Raw genomic sequence first — 19,658 nt, 5'->3', positions numbered from 1 at the left:
AAAGTGAATTGAAGCTAAACACTATGTGCTCCTTTCCCAGTGAGTAGTGTACATATACCTTTTGTTACTGGAGGGTGCACGGAAATCTTTTTGCTTCTTTTATATTAAAAATAAAGTTTATATTTTGTTAAAGCAATAAATATATTTAAAAAATCAAATGTGCAAAATATTTGTGAAAACAGTTCTCCCTGCAACTCCAGATCCCCAGGCTCTAAAGCCAAGGCAACTATTTTTATAGATAACACTGGACTGTTCTTCCAGAGATACTTTATGTGAATAGTAAATAGTAGTAATTCTAAAGCTAACATCAGGGAACTATATTCAGTATCCTTTAATAAACCATAATGGAAAAGAATATGAAAAAGAGTGTATATGTATAACTGGATCACTTTTCTGTAGAAAAGAAATAAAGCATTGTAAATCAGCTATACTTCAGTAAGATAAATTTTAAAAAATAATAAAGCTAACATCATGTAAGAAAGTCAGTAGGCTCTTTTGAAACTATTTTTTAATCAACGTGCCACTTTTCAAAGATTACATTAGATAGGCTATTAGTCCAACCCTGAATTACAACTGTATTTTTTGTTATACATAAAGTGTTATGAATAGTTCCTATAGATATAATTTAAATGTTGTGATCCCTCAATCTTAATTCTCATCAATCTTATACCCACCACCATCAATGGCTCAGATAATCACTCCTTTCTCTGATTCTTCTATTTTTCCTATAACAGAGAGGTTTTCAGCCTCTGATACTTTCCACACAAAATTTCCCCCATATCTTTTATATCTTCGTTCTTTTAATCTGTCTAATTCCAGTTCTTACTTTCAGCTGCTGCTGCTGCTGAGTCATTTCAGTCGTATCCGACTCTGTGTGACCCCATAGACGGAAGCCCACCAGGCTTCCCCGTCCCTGGGATTCTCCAGGCAAGAACACTGGAGTGGGTTGCCATTTCCTTCTCCAATGTGTGAAAGTGAAAAGTGAAAGTGAGTCGCTCAGTCGTGTCCGACCCTTAGCGACCCCACGGACTGCAGCCTACCAGGCTCCTCCATCCATGGGATTTTCTAGGCAATAGTACTGGAGTGGCTTGCCATTGCCTTCTCCTACTTTCAGCAGGTAACAGGAAAAAATATTTCTACCGTCACTTGAGGCATTTCTTCAAGGTTGTCTCCCTGATGATGTCATTTCCATGGCCAAAGAGTATAATGCTAAAGGATCTGGAAGTACACCATGCAAAAGATGCCACGCCTCGGCTGCAGGTAGGTAATGAAGAACACAGTGTGTTTTCTCCAGCAGAATGGAACTACTGAGGGCAGTCTAGAAGACAAAAGAAAATGAGATAAATTATGTTAAATAAATATTTCCAAAATGTGGCTCTTTTATAGAACTAACCCATTTAAAAAATACTTGTAGCAAAATAAGGATATAATTTTCCAGAAACATATATACTGAGTAAATCAAGATACACTGGTTTCCATAGATTAAAGAATCAATAGAACCCCAATTTATGGAAATAAATTAGATAAGCAGTTTTAAAAAATCTGTTACCTCAGAAGCTAAATCAATATTCACTGAAATGCTGGATTAAATTAACCATGCCAAGAGCAATTAATGAAACAATAGCTCCAATAAAGCCTCATTAAGTAATCAATTAGAATCATTACAAGGAACAAAAGATTTAGCAGGAAGCTCCTGGCCAGTAGCCTGAAAGTGAAGTCGCTCAGTTGTGTCCAACTCTTTGTGACCCCATGGACTGGAGCCTACCAGGCTCCTCCGTCCATGGAATTTTCCAGGCAAGAGTACTGGAGTGGGCTGCCATTTCCTTCTCCAAGGGATCTTCCCAACCCAGGGATCGAACCCTGGGTCTCCTGCATTGCAGGCAGATACTTTACCATCTGAGCCACCTGGGAAGCCTGGCCAGTAGCATCAGTTTTATTTTTAAAAGACCATTCTTATTTTAACCAGTGCTGAAGGTATGAGGCATTTGCCCTTGAAAATAAGTAACAGTCTAAAGGATTATAGGAGGACTTCTCATAATTTTGATTTTGTGATTATTTGGATAATTACCATTCAGGAAATTCTAATTTTCCTTTAGAGGTGATTTTGTCAATTTCGCTGCAAGACTTTTCAGAAAAAGTAATTTTATAATATCCCAAGTTCTTAATTTTTTCCCCCTCTAAGGGTGCTATTCTCCTTTCTAATGATTATGAGCCAAGATTAACTAATATTTGTTTTACTGTTAAATTTTTAGGTGTATACTTATTTCATGTATTGCAGTGTGACCTTGGGCAAGTTACTTATCTGGGTCCCCATATTGAAGTGAAGTGAAAGTTGCTCAGTTGTGTCCGACTCTTTGCGACCCCTTGGATTAGCCCATGGAATTCCCCAGTTCAGAACACTGGAGTGGGTAGCCTTTCCCTTCTCCAGGAGATCTTCGCAACCCAGGGATTGAACCCAGGTCTCCTGAATTGCAGGTGGATTCTTTACCAGATGAGCCACAGCCACAAGGGAAGCCCATGGTCCCCATATTATCACCTGTAAAAAGAAGTTGGTCTAGAGTTGATCCTTAACGGGGATTCTCAACCTCTTCACCATCCTTCCCTACGAACATTGTTAGGGGAACCACTGACTGAAACTGCCTGCCCTGGCCAGGCCAGATAGTCGCTATTTGCATGAGCTATCTTAAACAGGAGGTCCTAGAAAGGAACACAGAACTAACAAGCTACCACCAACCCGAAGAATTCAGAAAAGGTCTAAAGGAGAGAAGAGAAGCCAGTCGCTGTCCTACCAACCTCCCAGAATCCTCCTAGATGGAATCCATCTTGGCTGAGCAACGCACACACACCCAGGGAGGACGCAGAGCCAGAATGATTGGGCAGAGATAACCGGGAAGCTAATCCCGTCACCATAAGATCCAAGACCATGGGCCATGCACGTAGCAGAGCAGTTCTCCTGGGTTCCCTTACCCCTTTGCTCTCCACTCGGGCGCCCCTTCCCAATAAAACCTCTTGCTTTGTCAGCATGTGTCTCCTTGGACAATTCATCTCCCAGTGTTAGACAGAGCCCTCTCAGGACCTGGAAGGGGTGCCCCTTACTGCAACAGCACAATGGTTACGATGAATTAACATCAGTAGTGTCTCACCCACTCCAGTACTCTTGCCTGGAAAATCCCATGGACAGAGAAGCCTGGTAGGCTGCAGTCTATTGGGTCGCTATGAGTCGGACACGACTGAGTGGCTTCACTTTCACTTTTCACTTTCATGCATTGGAGAAGGAAATGGCAACCCACTCCAGTGTTCTTGCCTGGAGAATCCCAGGGACGGGGGAGCCTGGTGGGCTGCCGTCTGTGGGGTCACAGAGTCGGACAAGACTGAAGTGACTTAGCAGTGGCTCCCCCAGCTACTGTTGCCTGTCTTCTCTTCCTTTGGGGTACATCACTGATCGAAGATTAGTGTTAACTACACAAGTCTATGGAGAAGGAAATGGCATCCCACTCCAGTATTCTTGCCTAGAAAATTCCATGGACAGAGGAGCCTGGCAGGCTGCAGTCCACGGGGTCGCAAAGAGTCAGACACGACTGAATGACTTTTACTTATACAAGTCTATAGTGCTCGGGAGATTAAAAATGACCAACTGAAATTGTGTAACCTTGAGAGCAATTTTTTTGTTTTTCCTTCATTCAACCTATATACTCAGCACTGTGAGGGGCTCTGGGACAACAAGCACAGTTCTTGAATAAAATCATCTTTTCTGAGGTACTTAGTAAAAAAGAAAAAAACTCCACATAATTTAAAGAGGGTGAAGTCTATGCTACCATGGCTTTCAATGCATTACCTCTTTACCACACTTCTTTGTCCATTTGATGAAATTAATAGGAAAATCTCTACAACAAATTAAGCGTAGCATGTGTCAAGCACTGCCCCAAGCTTTAATCTCACACTTGCAAAAGTAAGAAGTCAAAACTTCAGTTTACAGGTTTTGGCTACTCTACAATTCTAGGCTATTGTTGGGTTTATTGCTTATCTGCAGAAACATTTTAAGGTAAGGTACTGCTCACTAAGATAAAGGGGTATGGACGAGGACAGAATGTGCTGGCATCTCTTTTATCACTCTTATGGATCAAGCTATTTCATTATTTGTACAGGTTAAATGATTTACACCTGCAATATCAACCATTTAATTTTGGACAGATTTATTAAGTTTCCCCAGCAAAATTAGGCCAGAGTTTCAATTTTGAACATAAGTATAAATCTCTCTTCCCTAAATTTTAAACCCTTTCTCCTGCTTTTAGGAAATATAATTGCATAATTCAAACCCCTTCAATACTGTGACCTAGTTACCCCTCTTGGTGTTATAAACGGCTTGTGTAACTATGGTAACCATCCAGGGACTATTGAATGTTTTTCTGGTCAGCAATATGCAAAGTATACCATATGCTTTATTTTTCTCTCTGGGATAACCAAAGTGGATAATACATGCTTGTTTTTCTTCTTAGTTATGGATATGACATTTTATCATATTGGATATTCTATGACAATAGACCAAGTCGTTCACAGGAGCTCCGTGGAAAGGTTTTAGGATCGTCTTTTGCTGTTAGTGGTCATTCTAATTGCTGCACAGCACTGTAACCCATAGTAGGACTGATTGTGTACACCAGTCTGTGCTTTCTACCTCATAAACTAAACATGTAGGATAACAATACTAACATTAGCAATATTCCATCCTGACTATCTGGTATTTTCTGAACTTCGTCCTTTAGTCCTAGACAAAGTGTTTCCTTAAAGCAAAAAACTAAAATGGAATCATCTTGGGGGTCTACTTAGATACCAGGAAGACTTATTTCCAGTTTTTAGTGATTTTATACATCTTCCTTTTTGCTCTATTTTCCTACAATTAAGGTGTGCCCTTGTGCTCAGTCGTGTCTGACTCTGTGCGACCCCGTGGACTGTAGCCCGTCAGGCTCCTCTGTCCATGGGGTTCTCCAGTTGAGCATACTGGAGCAGGCTTGCCATTTCCTCCTCCAGGGGATCTTCCAGACTCCAAGGATTGAAACTCCATCTCCTGTATCTCCTGCATTGGCAGGTGGATTCTTTACCACTGAGCCACCTTGGAAGCCCCGCAATTAAGGTAGATTACTTACATAATAAAGCAATCAAAAATGCTTTAAAATTAAGCTCACTGGAAATGCCGATTCTTAGTATTTGTGGTTATTGTTGTTGCCTATTGTACTGATGAACTGATTTAAAGTTTTAGGTTTTTTTTCAGTATAATTTAAAATGCTTCATTTGGACTTCTAGGACAAATTACATTCTAAAACAAATGCCTAGATTTTTAGAAGATTTATTGGCAATAGATATAATTACATTTCTACAGTGGGCTATCAATTAGTAACCTTTCAATATGAGGATTTTGTTTAAAAGTGATTTCCTTGAATTTCAACACCTTCCTTAGAAAAACATTGTTATTTGCTTCACTGAATTAAATAGGGGATTAACTGACTCTTAGTGGTTTAGAAAAGGCCTCACTAACCAAATGCAGCGTGGAACAACTGCACCAAATACACTCGGCAAACAAACCAAGTGTGAAAAGGCATCAATTAGACAACAGGGAAATTTCAACTGTCTGGATATTAAATGATAGATAATTTTTGGCTGTGACAATGATGTTGTAGATTATCTGTTCATATTTAAAGTATTTATGGAGGAAAATCATAATAATGCATAAACAGTAAGGGAGTGAAATATTATGGGCCATATATTGATAAATGTTCGAGCTGGGTGAATGGTATATTTGGATTTACTGTACTATTACCTCTACTTTTGTGTGTGCTTGAAATTTTCCAGAATAAAGTTTTTAAAAATATTAAAAAGTAGAAAAAAAGAAAAGGATTTCAAATTTAATTGGCCTGACTCAAGCAGTAGCTGAGTTTTCTCAAGCGGTGTCTTTAGGAAACCTTCAGCACTGCTTACTAATTATAGTTTTCCAACAGTTTGCAGAGTTTTGTTTTTTTTAAGAATAGTTGTGTGTGCTTAGTTGCTCAGTGGTGTCTGACCTTTTTGAGACTCCATGGATTGCAGCCCACCAGGTTCCCTGTCCACGGTATTTTCCAGGCAAGAATACTGGAGTGGGTTGCCATTTCCTTCTCCAGGGGATCTTCTTGACGCTGTGATATGAACCCATGTCTCTTACAACCCCTGCATTGGCAGGTGGGTTCTTTACCACTGTACCACCTCGGAACCCTCCTTCATAGTTTGAAGTAGTCTCCCGCATACCCTGCCAACCCTTCACAATATAAATAATGCCCTCCAGAGACCTCTTGGGTTTCCCTTGTGGCTCAGCTGGTAAAGAATCCACCTGCAATGCAGGAGACTTGGGTTCGATCCCTGGGTTGGGAAGATCCCCTGGAGAAGGGAAAGGCTACCCATTCCACTATTCTGGCCTAGAGAATTCCCCATGGACTGTATAGTTCAACGGGTGGCAAAGAGTCGGACACAACTGAGCAACTTTCACTTTCACTTTTTTCCAGGGACCTCTTAAAAATTTCCTACCAGGAAGCTCTTACAGTAACAGATTTATAAATTAATGTTAACATCAGACAGTTCTACTAATTTGAAGGTGTCAGTAATTTATTTTTTTTAAGGTTACTTTTGTACTTTTTCCACTTTTATACTGAAGAGCAAATAAGATGCCTTTTTTCTTTACTCATACAACTAAACATCACCAATTAACTTCTATATTTTGGAGAATTGGGGACTTTTAAATATTGCATTTAGCAGGGTAAAGGAAAAGGCCCCAAATTTCCAGTTAAGTGACTATTGAGAAGAAAAGGACATGATAAATAACCAAGGTCAAGGACTGAGTTTGGGGAGTACAGTGATTTTTTTTTAAATCTCCCCCACACTCTGCTTTCACAACTATGGTAGGAATAAAGGCTGATTATCTTTTATAAATCAGCATAGCAAGAAAGCACATCTCTGACAATTCACATACACACATATATTACCATATCAGAGTGCTCTTTATAGATTTAGAGTAACACAAGCTGCAAAATCATTATTTAGATTTTTTGCTTCCTTTCAGCCTGTTCAACAGAATTGTGAAAGGTGAAACTATTTCCATTTCCATATTCATCCTTCCTTCCTCTCATTCTGTTCCTAGTTTCTGGAGGGAGTGCTTTAGGTGTTATGACTCATTGCTTTCTCTCACTTCTAGTTCTCAGGCTGAATAAAACCCACAGGTGCATTTTGTGTCACATTTGAATTATAGAGCATCTTGTATTATCTGGGGCCTTCATTAAAAACTAGCTGATTTAAATATATTAGCACACAAAAATAGAAGTTTAAGTAAAAGGTGATTAAAATTCAATTCTTAGCAGTGACTTTTTTGACAAGACCTGGCCACTTAATCTGAAAGACTTCCAGAATGACACCAAGAAAATCCCTAGGCAGTTCTCAGAAATATTAACACAATACACTGTACTGCCTAGGTTGACTTAATATTCGAGTGATCAAAACCTTGAAGCCTCACAGCACAAACACACAAGACAGTCTCTGAGTCCTGAGCCATGTTATCTTGTTCCCAAGACTCAAATTTCCAAGAGTCCTTTTTTTGGGTTTGAAATTTAAAATATCCTCTAGATCAAGGTCTAGACTGCTCTTTGCATGTCAGTGGTTATGTACTATTAACAGCTGTTTCAAAAGGGCTCTAAATAGGTCACCAGACAGGTGGCCGACCACTGCGAATCAACTGGATATAAGGAGAAATTCAAATTTATCGCCCATTCAGGTTTTCTTTTTAGCGCAGAGGTGCTACTCATAACAGTGCTTGTTTACACAGACAATCGTTAAAGTTCCCCGGGTATTTGTTCTCTTTACACCCATTTCTTTGAAAAATTACACGCTGTTATATACACTGAGTCCATACGGAATTCAAAATCAACTCCTCTGCTGGGCATTTCATTTAACACCAGACAGAAATGTAAACCGTGAGAGCCGATCACCTAAGACGAGGGTAAGTGCCTGACTCCTCATTAGGTTTATCCTGGCATCTCCATCACTCGTTCAGTGCGGGCCCACAGTGGTTTTGTTTTGGGTCGAAGATGTTAAGTTGACCGTGCCCCTCTAGCCGCCAGGAAGCCGCCGCCGCCGCTGTTTCAAGTTTAAACGTCTGATCCCCGGGGGTAAAACATGTTTTGTTTTGTTGTTGTTGTTTTTTTTTTAAAAAAAAACGTCTGTTGGACAAAGAGGTTCACGGCAGAGTCTGCCTAAAATAAACACGAGTCTTCAAAAGTTGGAGGGCGGAGCAAACCTGCAGGTCCCGGGGCGGCGGGAGACCCCCCGCAAGGGCGGAAGGGCGGGCGCTGGACCCAGCCGAGAAGGGAGAGCCCAAGGCGGGCGGCCAGGGCACAGAGAGACGCAGGGGGCCGCGATCGGCCCCCGCCGCGCCGGGAGCCTGAGGGCCGCGGCGCGAGGAGGCCGGGGCCCGGGCACGCCGCCGCCGCGCATGCCCGAGAGCCGCGCCCGCCGCGTCGTCCCGGCAGACCCTCCTCAGGGCCGCGGCGGGAGGCGGCCGCCCGCTGCCGCTTTCGGAAGCCCGCCAGGGGCCGCGCTGGGCCCCAGCTGATGCGGGCGGGGGGCGGGGCGGAAAGCCGGTAACGCCGGGCCGAGAGCGCGGGACCCCGCTTCCCCCTCCCCGAGGGAAGGACGGAAGCACGGCGGCCACCAGCCCACGCGCGTCAGCCCCACTCAGACACTGAGCGGAGAGGCGGGCCGCGCCGTGCTGCCCCTTTAAGAGGAGGCGGGGCGCGGCCTGCCGTTTGGCCGCCCTCCGCACCCTCCCCCCGCCCGGGCCGAGAGTTGACAGACCAATCGCCCGGGTGGCGGAGGGAAGGCGGGAGAATGCGAACCCTGCGGTAGGGCGCTAGGGGCGGGCCCCCGGGCCTCCGCGGGAGGGAGCCCTGCGCAGGCGCAGAGGCGGCCGCAGCCGGAGGGGCGGGGGCAGCCGGGCGAGCGAGACTCTCCGGCAGGCGCGGGAGGGGGATTGGGGGAAAAGCGGGCAGAGAGAGGCTTGTCATGGGGATCCGAGTTACGGGGCGGCACTGGTAGCATCTGGGGCCTGCCGGGGGGACCGGAAGTGTCAACGCCCGGGACCCCGGCGCCAGCTCCGCTAGGGGAGGTCGGGGGTGGGGGGGTCCCCGCTGCTTTAGTCCTGGGAAGGGAGGGGGGAAGGAGGGAGCCGCGGTCTCGCCCCGCCCCTGGGCTTGTTACGGCGGGGGCGGGGAGTGAGGGCTTTTTTTCGGGGGGAGGGAGCGGAGATCGGGGGACTCGGCAGTGCCCTCCGGAGCGGCGGCCGGTGTCCCCGCGGCGCCGGGCTGCCGAGCCGAGGAGCTGCGGCGGCCGTGGCTGTTGCATGTGTGGCTGCTGGATGCGGAGGCGGCGGCGGCGGTGGTGGCGGCGGCGGCAGCAGCAGCAACGGCAGGATGTTAGGGCAGCAGCAGCAGCAGCAGCAGCAACTCTACTCGTCGGCCGCGCTCCTGACCGGCGAGCGGAGCCGGCTCCTCACCTGCTACGTGCAGGACTACCTCGAGTGTGTGGAGTCGCTGCCCCACGACATGCAGAGGAACGTGTCCGTGCTGCGGGAGCTGGACAACAAATATCAAGGTAGGGGCCGCGGGTCCTCCCTCCACGACGCGGGGCCGCCGGGCACAGTCGCTCGGAGCCTGCCCCGGGGAAAGTGCCACTTTTCCAGCTCACCCCGAGTGCACACAGTGTGTGTGGGGGTCTGGCGTGTGGGAGCCGGGGCAGCGGGCCCCCGCAGGTTGTGTTCGTGGCCCTGCCCCTTCCCCCGCTGCGGACTTCTTGGTGGGGGGGTGGTCTTGAGGGTGAAAGGGAGCGGTGGCCGCTCGTCAGCCCCTGCTGTAGACCCAGCGGCTGCAGCCGCTGTGAAGACGAAATCAGCCATTTTTAAGCAGCAAGCTCATTTGTTCCGGGTGTTCGCCCGCCGGGTGCCGCAGACCCCTCGGCGCCCCGGCCCGGGGAGCATGCAGCCGGGCGGTAGTGGTGGGGAGTGTCGTGGGGAGTGAGCGGCCGGCCGCGGCCGGACTCCGCGGGCCCACAGGGCCGGGCTTCCCTCAGCCCAACCCGCCGCGGGCCTCCACCCCCTGAGCGCAGATGCACTGGAACGTGCTGGGGGGAGGGGGCGAGGGCGGGCTGCGAAGGCGGCCTCCGGGGAGGTCCCTCTCTCGGCGCTCCGGGGCTCCGGGCTCGGGAATCGAGTCTTCCCCCGTCTCCCGCCCCAGGGAAAGTTCCGGGCCGCAGCCTTTCCGGGCTGCTACAGTCGGAGGGTTGAAAGGCTAGGGCGCTTCCCACAGGGCAGCCGAGGGGTGTGTGTCTGTGTGTGTGTCTCAGTGTGTGGGGCGAGGAGGACCCCCTACCCGCGCCTGGGGGCGGGGCTTGCAGAGGTGACGTAGCGTGTGGGCGGGGCGCGGGGACGCGCGCTCCCGCCCATGCGGGAAATGGCTGGTCGGGGGAAGGCTCGGGCGGCCGTGCAGGAAGTTAGCTCGCCCTCGGCGGAGTCAGCGTTGGGATTCGGGACGCGTTTGTCTGTGAATTTTCGACTCCCCCCCCCCCAGTCACTCAAATCACGACAGTCACAGTCAGCCTCAGGGACCGTCGCCGATCCCGGCACGGCGTAGGTTCCGGGCCCTGCGTCACTTCCGGGTCCCCGAAGGGTGTGAGCTGGTTGACCGGGCAACCGCCTGGCGTCCCTCAACCCCCGCGTCCCTCCTCCGCCGAGTTTCAGTGCTGTGGCAAAAGCCGCCCTTTGTGGTCAGACCCAGACAGCTAGGACCGGGAATCGGCCTTTCTTACAGAGCGTGTTATTTGTTATTTATCATTGGTGACCCTTTCTCCTGCAACTGCGAGGGAAGGACTTAAATGGGGAACTCTTTGCGGTCAATAATCCAGAATCAAGAAACAGACCTTGGACCTGATGTGGAATCAGCCCTCTGAACTTTAAAAAGATAACTTCTTGGACCCATTCTCAGTTTTTCGACCCGTCGCTAACCCTACAATTTAGTGTCTTAACGCATGTCTGGGGTGGTGTTTTGGGGCCTGCAGCCTGAGAGAATATTTCGTTGTCTCTGTGTCTTGTTTTTTAACCTGTAGTTTATTTCTGCCTTTTGAATCCATATTGACAGGATTGGTCTCTGTTGGGGTAGGGGGAGTGATTAATACAGATTACTTACTGGTTGTCAGTTGCTGCACTGCGTTCAGAACATTATCCCATTTAATCTTCACAGCTCAATGAAGTGAAAACTCATTTTGCAGACAAATTTAAATTTACAAGGAGTTTAACTTGTCCAATTAAGTGGGAAATGTTTGACTCCACATCGGGGCTTCTTCAGGTACACATGGTCGTTTTTAAAGTATTTAAATCTTTTTTTTTTTTTTTTAATGCTCTCCAAAGGTGTTTTCTATAGACATGGAGCACATACCTGAATTGTAACCTAAAAATATTACATGTGTGCTTAAGAGTTGTTTGTGGAACCTTTTTAGTTTTTCAAATGATAACTCTGAAGTTTGTAAAACTTGGACGCTTTTACATTTCTTTAAAGACCTATTTGAGTTCACAAAAGTTAAGATGCTTTCTTTTAATTTGAATTGGCGAGGGATAATTTGTTGCAGGAAATATGCAGTCTTGACCATCTCGAATTGAAAGAAGCAAATTTGACAACGTGAGAAACAGTATTGGGCCTTGAAAGACTGAGAGATGAGAAAAAGTTATAGCTCCCTTAAGACTATAGTTTGTTTCAAAAGTAATACAAAAACAGTGATCTAGTTTTTATTCTATGTGCATGCTTCCTAAGCTCAACTTTCAGTTTTCTGTTAGCTTTGTGTTCAGTTCAGTTCTGTGTGTTTTTGGTTTTTCACATCTTTAATTTCTTTGCTAGTTCTTAAGTATTTTCTGCTTTTTGACTTAATATTTACAGTAATAGTGATATAAATTATTTAGACAGATTTCTTTCTTACCTATTTCATACATTTTCAGAAATTACTGAAGAACCCTAAAAGTAGACTTAAAAACTTTTAAAGATAGAGGAATGAAGAAAACAATTGCATAATTGAATGAAGTTTTTATTGTGTGTGTGTTAGTCGCTCAGTCGTGTCTGTCAAGGACTGCAGCCTGTCAGTTTCCTCTGTCCATGGAATTCTCCAGGCAAGAATACTGGAATGGGTTGCCATTTCCTTCTCCAGGGGATCTTCCTGACCCAGGGATTGAACCCGGGTCTCCTGCATTGCAGGCAGAATCTTTACCATCTGAGCTATCAGGGAAGCCCTGATATTATGGGGTATTGTTATTAGAGAACCTCAGTTTTTGTTCCAATATTCTTGTTCATAATTTCCTTCATAGTCAAAGGTTATTTATACCTTTGAGCTAAAATTTCTAATTTAATATCCAGTGCCTTCCATGCAGGTGTATAGAATGTGCTTAAAGGGCAGAGCCAAACTGACAGGTCTGGCGCAGTTCAAAGTCTAGGGTGGTTACCTGTCGAGCTTCAGTGTCTTCACATGCAGAAGTGGTGACTTCCTCACAGGATTGTGATTCATGAGAAAGTTGCATGGAAGGGACTCAGTAAGTGTTAGTGGCCTTTCTTCTGTCACTGTGTAATTAAGGTGTCTTGAAAACATGAATTTTTACCTCATATATAGTATCTGTGTTGCAATGCTAAGTTGCTTCAGTCGTGTCCAACTCTGTGCAACCCCATAGACGGCAGCCGACCAGGCTCCGCCGTCCCTGGGATTCTCCAGGCAAGAACACTGGAGTGGGTTGCCATTTCCTTCTCCAATGTGTGAAAGTGAAGTCGCTCAGTCATGTCCGACTAGTAGCGACCCCATGGACTGCATAATTAGCTTCTAATTCCTGATTATTGGATAAGGCTTGCCTTTATTTTTTAAACTTCAATTTTTGTGGGTCTGAGGGGAAAACATATAACTTATTTTTCCTGGAAGAAAGTTGAGTTCTAAAGAAATCCACGTACATATCAAGCTGGGAAAATGGGCAGGATGTGAACATTATTTAAAAATACACTGTGCAGGTGTGAGTACCCTCAGCCCTGTGGGGGCACATTGTCTGGTAAATAGTTGTCCTTTGTGTGAGTACCTGCAGTTTCCAGGGAGGTTCTATTTCATAAGTTGTGTTGAATATATGCGCTGTGTTACCTTGCTTGCAGTCACGCCCAGTTATGTTACTCACGTAATGTTTTTGTTCTTGTCGTTAAGAGTAATGATGTTAGAAGGTTAAAAAACAGTGATATGGCATGTGGTATGATAAATTCCAAGTTGATTTTTGTTTCTGCACCTTTTCTGAGAACTCTTTCAGATAGCATTGTATCTCATAAGGACAAGAAAGAGGACAGATTTGAATAAGACATTTATGTAAATGTTGGTGACATCTGGAACTATATTTTCAAATTTTTGTATGTCTTCTAATGACTCAGCCATTTTTAGTTGATTTAAGTGTGTCCCACGTTCTCTATAGTACCCAAATCAGCAGATCAAAAAACTGAGGACCAAATGCTGAGTTATCCACAACAGCACAGTGACCCAATGCTGACTTAACTATAATTTTGTTAGTAGCTTAGTCAGTTGATGCCAGAACCTAAACCTGTTCTGGAAATTGTTTGATTTTCAGAGTCTCCCATGTGATGAAATAAAAGAGCCATTCAAGCTAATATCATGGAAAGCTAAGAGTTATTTGTGACTGCTTTGCTTAGAGAGTGTCTCTGGGGCCAGGTAGCAAGCCATGGAAACATAGTTGGACAGTAATCTAGCCTAGTCCTGGTGAAAGACTTTTGATTTTTAATTAGCCACACATCTTTTTATTTCTAAATGTACTTTCATGTTGGATAATGTGTGGTCTTCGTAAGGAAAATAAAATGTTTTTAATGTATTCATACTATGCAGGAATGTGGTTTTATGGTTGAGTTTTTTTTTTTTTTGAGTTCTTTCTTACTGTACCAGTTCTGGGAAAAATAACTAACTTGAAAAATGTTATATGTGCCACCATGCATTTTCTTTTTTTTTTTTTTTTCTGATTTTTTCTTTTCTTTTTTTAGAAACATTAAAGGAAATTGATGATGTCTATGAAAAATATAAGAAAGAAGATGACTCAAACCAGAAAAAACGCCTCCAGCAGCATCTCCAGAGGGCATTAATCAATAGTCAAGAACTGGGAGATGAAAAAATTCAAATTGTCACACAGATGCTCGAATTGGTGGAAAACCGGGCAAGGCAAATGGAGCTGCACTCCCAGTGTTTTCAAGATCCGGCCGAAAGTGAGCGAGCTGCGGATAAAGCGAAGATGGATTCCAACCAACCAGAACGATCTTCCAGAAGGCCCCGCCGGCAGCGGACCAGTGAAAGCCGCGATCTATGTCACATGACGAACGGGATCGAGGACTGTGACGATCAGCCTCCCAAAGAAAAGAAATCCAAGTCCGCCAAGAAAAAGAAACGCTCCAAGGCCAAGCAGGAAAGAGAAGCTTCCCCCGTCGAGTTTGCAATAGATCCCAACGAACCTACATACTGTTTATGTAACCAAGTGTCTTACGGGGAAATGATTGGATGTGACAATGAACAGTGTCCAATCGAATGGTTTCACTTTTCGTGTGTTTCACTTACCTACAAACCAAAGGGGAAATGGTATTGCCCAAAGTGCAGGGGAGATAATGAGAAAACAATGGACAAAAGTACTGAAAAGACAAAAAAGGAAAGAAGATCGAGGTAGTTAAAGGCCATCCATGTTTTAAAGGGTTGTCTTTTATATAATTCTTTCAGAATTTACTTTCAGAAAATGTTTTAGGGTAAATGCATAAGACTATGCAATAATTTTTAATCATTAGTATTAATGGTGTATTAAAAGTTGTTGTACTTTGTCTGTGACCTTAATTTTCTGCACTGAATTACCAAATATTTTAAAGCAGGTATTTTTCAGATCGCCTGATGAAAGGAGCAGGGACTAGAAAAGGGTGGCTTGAACATGATGAAAACTTCACACACCACGCCTATCTCATCTTCACTGACTCTGCAATGCTAATTTGGGGGGAAACACCAAAGTTTTGCTGGCATTTTAGTTCTGTGTGCTTAAAGTTTAGATACAGTGGAAAGTTCTCTGTAAGCCTTCAGGTTATCTTGGATAATTTAAAATATGAACACTATACCATTCAGAGCTTCTTTCTCCCTGGCCCCATTTACACATACACTTGTTGATCTCTAGTCTTCCAAGAAATTAAGGAAGTAGAGATAAGAATTTGGGATTCCATGTGGAATAATGTGCTCTTACTGGAGTATTTGCTGCTGTATTTTTCCATAGTAGCGTTTTGATACGCAGTCAGTAGCCCATTTATAAATACCTTGCTGCTGCTTCACAGCTGTATTTCAGTCTAGTGCTTCATAAGGGAGTTATTTTGTTTTAACTGAGGCAGGTAGGAGCAATTAGAATACCAAAAATGCTGCCATGGGCTTATGTTGGCAAAATTTGGGTCATGCAGTATCATGGTTCAAGGCGCTTGAGCAATTTTAAAAAAGCATCTTTGTTAACTATTTTTCATGTTGACCCACAGCTGGGATGCCTGGTCACAGGCCTATCAGCGGGAAAAAGGTATACTAGTCTTTAAATATTGCCTTTATGTCAAACAGTAGTTTAAGTAGTTTTGCCAGTGGCTGTAGTTCGTTTCTGTCCCAATCAGAAATTATATATTATTTTAAGTAATAGTGTATTTACTTTCTTAACTTTCTGGTATTGGTGCTGTTTGGTGTCTTCATGTTTAATGAACTAATTTCATTATAACAATGCAATTAATAATGTATTTGTAAATTGAATTTTACAAGATTCTAATATTTTAAGGGTAAGCATCTTGATGGATACATATCCATATATTTGGAAAAGTTTTGGTTTTTCAGGGGTGGGGGCAGTGGATTGACTAGTCCTTAAATCTATATGTAACATACTTTTTATTCCTCATTTCTTCCTAATCTGATGATCTGGATTCTTTTTTGATTAATATGTGAAAAATCCTGTTTGCTTGTTTGGAAAAAAGAAAGAAAAAAAAAAAGTTTTTTTCTCTTCTAATTCTCCTGTGTGACTTTTAGGCATTACGTTTCAACTCATCTGGGTATCAGGCTGCTCATCTGTAGTATGCAGTTGACTTAAGTATCTCTGTGGTTCTTTTGAAATCTATAGAGTATTTTCTATTGTAGTAATGGGCTTCCCTGGTGGCTTAGAAGGTAAAGAATCCACCTGCTATATAGGAGACTCAGGTTCGATCCCTGGGTCGGGAAGATCCCCTGGAGGAGGAAATGGCAACCCACTCCAGTATTCTTTTTTTGAAAATCCCAGGGAAATCCCATTCACAGGGGAGCCTGGTGGGCTACCGTCCATGGGATCGCAAAGAGTCAGACACGATTGAGCAACTAACACTCAGGGATTTAAATAATCAAAGGACTTGTTTTTCACTAATTCTGTCCTTCATTCTGAGATATGAGGACAGTTCAAAGGTGAGCTAAGAGGCGGGTAAACACACAATATTTGATTAGCTTCTGTCCTAAGGATATTTTGATTGATGACTACAGTTAATTATGTTGAGCAAGAAATATTGAATTGTGGAGAAATCCTTTTCCTGCGTGAGATACGACATTTTGTCTTAGGGATTATGTCCTTGTGACCAGGATAGAGCTGCCTTCCTGACAGTGTTGAAAATAGCAGTGTGTGCAGAGCCCCCCAAAACTCGCAGGTGTGACTCTCATAGAGGTCGACACTTCTGTGCGTCAGTTTGCCTCAGCCTGTGGGAGAAAAGGAGAACCTACAAATAGAAGTCCCCAAATTTGGATTAAACTTACAGGAAGAGCAACGGAAAGTCCAGAAAGATGTGTTCTCTTTCAGACCAAATGTTTGAAACACTTATTTTTATGAATTTTTTTTGTTTGTTTTCTGTACCACACAGGAGATAGAAGCCTTAAGTTTGTATAACATTATGACTGGCATTACTTTTTTTAAGTATCAGATTTCATATACTATTTCAGTCCATGCTTACCAACTCACACTATGTACCAATGGTTTGCCAGCTTGTCTCACATTGGAATTAACCTCAGGAGCGTCACAAAATACTGATACTTAGTTCCCACCCTCAGCAGTTGTGATTTAACTCATTTGTTGTTAAATGTAGTTTTAATATTAGCATTTTTAAGACCCTAATGTACAGAAAAGTAGAGCCTCTGCCATGCTATGAAACTCAGCTGATTGAAAACTGCTAGCAGATTCTCTGTGTCTAGGTTTGTGTGCCTGAAGCACAGGTAAGTGTGGATACGTACCTGGGAGTTTTGTGACCCCTAATGAAAGTGAAAGAGGAGAGTGAAAAGGTTGGCTTGAAGCTCAACATTCAGAAAACAAAGATCACGATATCTGGTCCCATCACTTCATGGGGAATAGATGGGGAAACAGTGTCAGACTTTATTTTTTGGGGCTCCAAAATCACTGCAGATGCTGATGGCAGCCATGAAATTAAAAGACACTTACTCCTTGGAAGGAAAGTCATGACCAACCTAGATAGCATATTAAAAAGCAGAGACATTACTTTGCCAACCAAGGTCTGTCTAGTCAAGGCTATGGTTTTTCCCGTGGTCATGTATGGATGTGAGAGTTGGACTGTGAAGAAAGCTGATCGCTGAAGAATTGATGCTTTTGAACTGTGGTGTTGGAGAAGACTCTTGAGAGTCCCTTATACTGCAAGGAGATCCAACCAGTCCATTCTAAAGGAGATCAATCCTGGGTGTTCATTGGAAAGACTGATGCTAAAGCTGAAACTGCAATACTTTGGCCACCTCATGCGACGAGTTGACTCACTGGAAAAGACTCTGATGCTGGGAAAGGTTGGGGGCGGGAGGAGAAGGGGACGACAGAGAAGGAGATGGCTGGATGGCATCACCGACTCTGTGGACATGAGTTTGAGTGTACTCCGGGAGTTGGTGATGGACAGGGAGGCCTGGCGTGCTGTGATTCATGGGGTCGCGGAGAGTCGGACACGACTGAGCGACTGAACTGAACTGAAAGTTCCACCAACAATACTTGAAGAATCAGTATTTGGGTGCTTCTTGTTTTCCCAGTAGTGACCATTAAAAAAAGAAACAATTCCTATTCATGGACCAGTCAGTCTAGGGGCGAAGGGATATATATATGTATATATATATATATATATAATACACATATATTATATATATATATATATATATATATGAGAGTGAGATTATAGATAGGTCCAGGTACTGGGGATAAAGTGGGTTTCCCTGGCTCAGAGGAAAAGAAGCCACCTGCTGACTGAGGAGACCTGAGTTTGATCTGTGGGTCCGGAGGATCCCCTGGAGAAGGAAATGGCAACCTGCTCCTGGGAGATCCCATGGACAAACGAACCTGGCAGGCTACAGTCCGTGGGGTTGAAAAGAGTCGGACATGACTTGGTGACTTGAGCACCCACACACTGGTGTTAGATCCCAGGAGGAAAGGACAGTAGCAGATGAAAATGAGCAGAAAGGGAGGTGAGGCTAGTTATGTAGTTAAAGGCGGTCTCTAAGGACGTGATCGTTGAGCTGAGACCAGAAATAAGAAGCAGGCAAAGAATTCTAGAGGAGGGAGAAATGGAACAGGCGTGTCAGTTTGACTAGAGCATTTGACGCCATGCGGGAGGGCCTTCCTGGCAGCCATGGTAGAAAATTTGTGCAAATTTATCACATGAGCCTTGATGAAGATAGATACAGGAGACTGAGGTCTTTCTGCCAAAAATACTGCTGGCTTAGACTAGGGTGGGAACAATGAAGTTGGTGGTGGGTGGTAGGACTCTGTGTTTAAAGGTACAGGTGTTTGGAGGACTTTGGCCCAGAAGCTGGAAAGCAAGGGGATGACAAACATGACTTGAGTTTTGGGCTTGAGAGATCTAGATTTGTGTTTTGCAGTTACGTTCACGGTGCCTGATAGAATTCTGGTGGGATTCCATCATGGAGTTGGGGGACTGACGTTAGGGGAAGATACGGGAGATTAAACTTTAGGGAGTTTGCCTAGGAAGGGAGTTTAAAGTCATGTGACTGAAATCACTCATGTAAATACATCAGTGCTGCTCAAATTTTAACAAGCTTGTGAGTCATCTAATTTTCTGAAAATGCAGATTCTGACTCAGTAGGCCTGGCGTGAGGCCGGAAATCCTGCATTTCTAGATACCTACAAGCTCCTAGGTGACACTGCTAGTTCAGGAACCCACATTTTGAGTAGCGACCATGTACATCCAGAAGAGGGAGGCGTGGGCCTGCCTGGCGGTACCCCAACTTTTGAAAGGGGCCAGCCCAAGGAGATTCCAAGTTCTCTCGGTTGAGAGAAACTGGAAACAAATGACACCAGAAACAAAAGTGAAGAAAGTGTTTAAGGAAGGGAGTGATCTTTCAAGTGTTTGTCAAGTTAGGTGAGGACTGAGAACTCATGTAGATGGGAGACTGTTTAACATGCTGCAAGGTTTGGGGTGAAGGCTTGGCTGGTATAAATTGGGCCAGCTCCATTATTTTTTGAGGGGGCCAAGCTCCGGGGCAGGTGAAACTTCCTGGCCCAGGGATTGAAC

At 44.3% G+C, this 19,658-nt stretch overlaps 1 protein-coding gene and 1 pseudogene across 2 annotated transcripts; one reads left to right on the top strand and one right to left on the bottom strand.

Annotated features, from left to right (window-relative positions):
* Window positions 1–497: 497 nt before the first annotated feature.
* Window positions 498–9,411, bottom strand: LOC148773764 (uncharacterized; annotated as a pseudogene). Its single transcript, XR_016036472.1, has 2 exons — window positions 8,001–9,411; window positions 498–1,318 (listed from the first exon to the last, which is right to left on the bottom strand). The product of XR_016036472.1 is annotated as an uncharacterized LOC148773764 (transcript).
* ING2 (inhibitor of growth family member 2) lies at window positions 9,331–17,743 on the top strand. Its single transcript, XM_055416381.2, has 2 exons — window positions 9,331–9,660; window positions 14,118–17,743. Exons 1-2 carry the CDS (start codon window positions 9,480–9,482, stop codon window positions 14,786–14,788), a joined length of 852 nt encoding a protein of 283 aa, XP_055272356.1. The 5' UTR covers window positions 9,331–9,479; the 3' UTR covers window positions 14,789–17,743.
* Window positions 17,744–19,658: the final 1,915 nt, after the last annotated feature.

Source organism: Moschus berezovskii, chromosome 26, assembly GCF_049115385.1.
Source record: "Moschus berezovskii isolate FMDL1 chromosome 26, NW_MosBer_1.0, whole genome shotgun sequence".
NCBI lineage: Eukaryota > Metazoa > Chordata > Mammalia > Artiodactyla > Moschidae > Moschus > Moschus berezovskii.
This window is presented reverse-complemented; position numbering and strand designations above follow the sequence as displayed.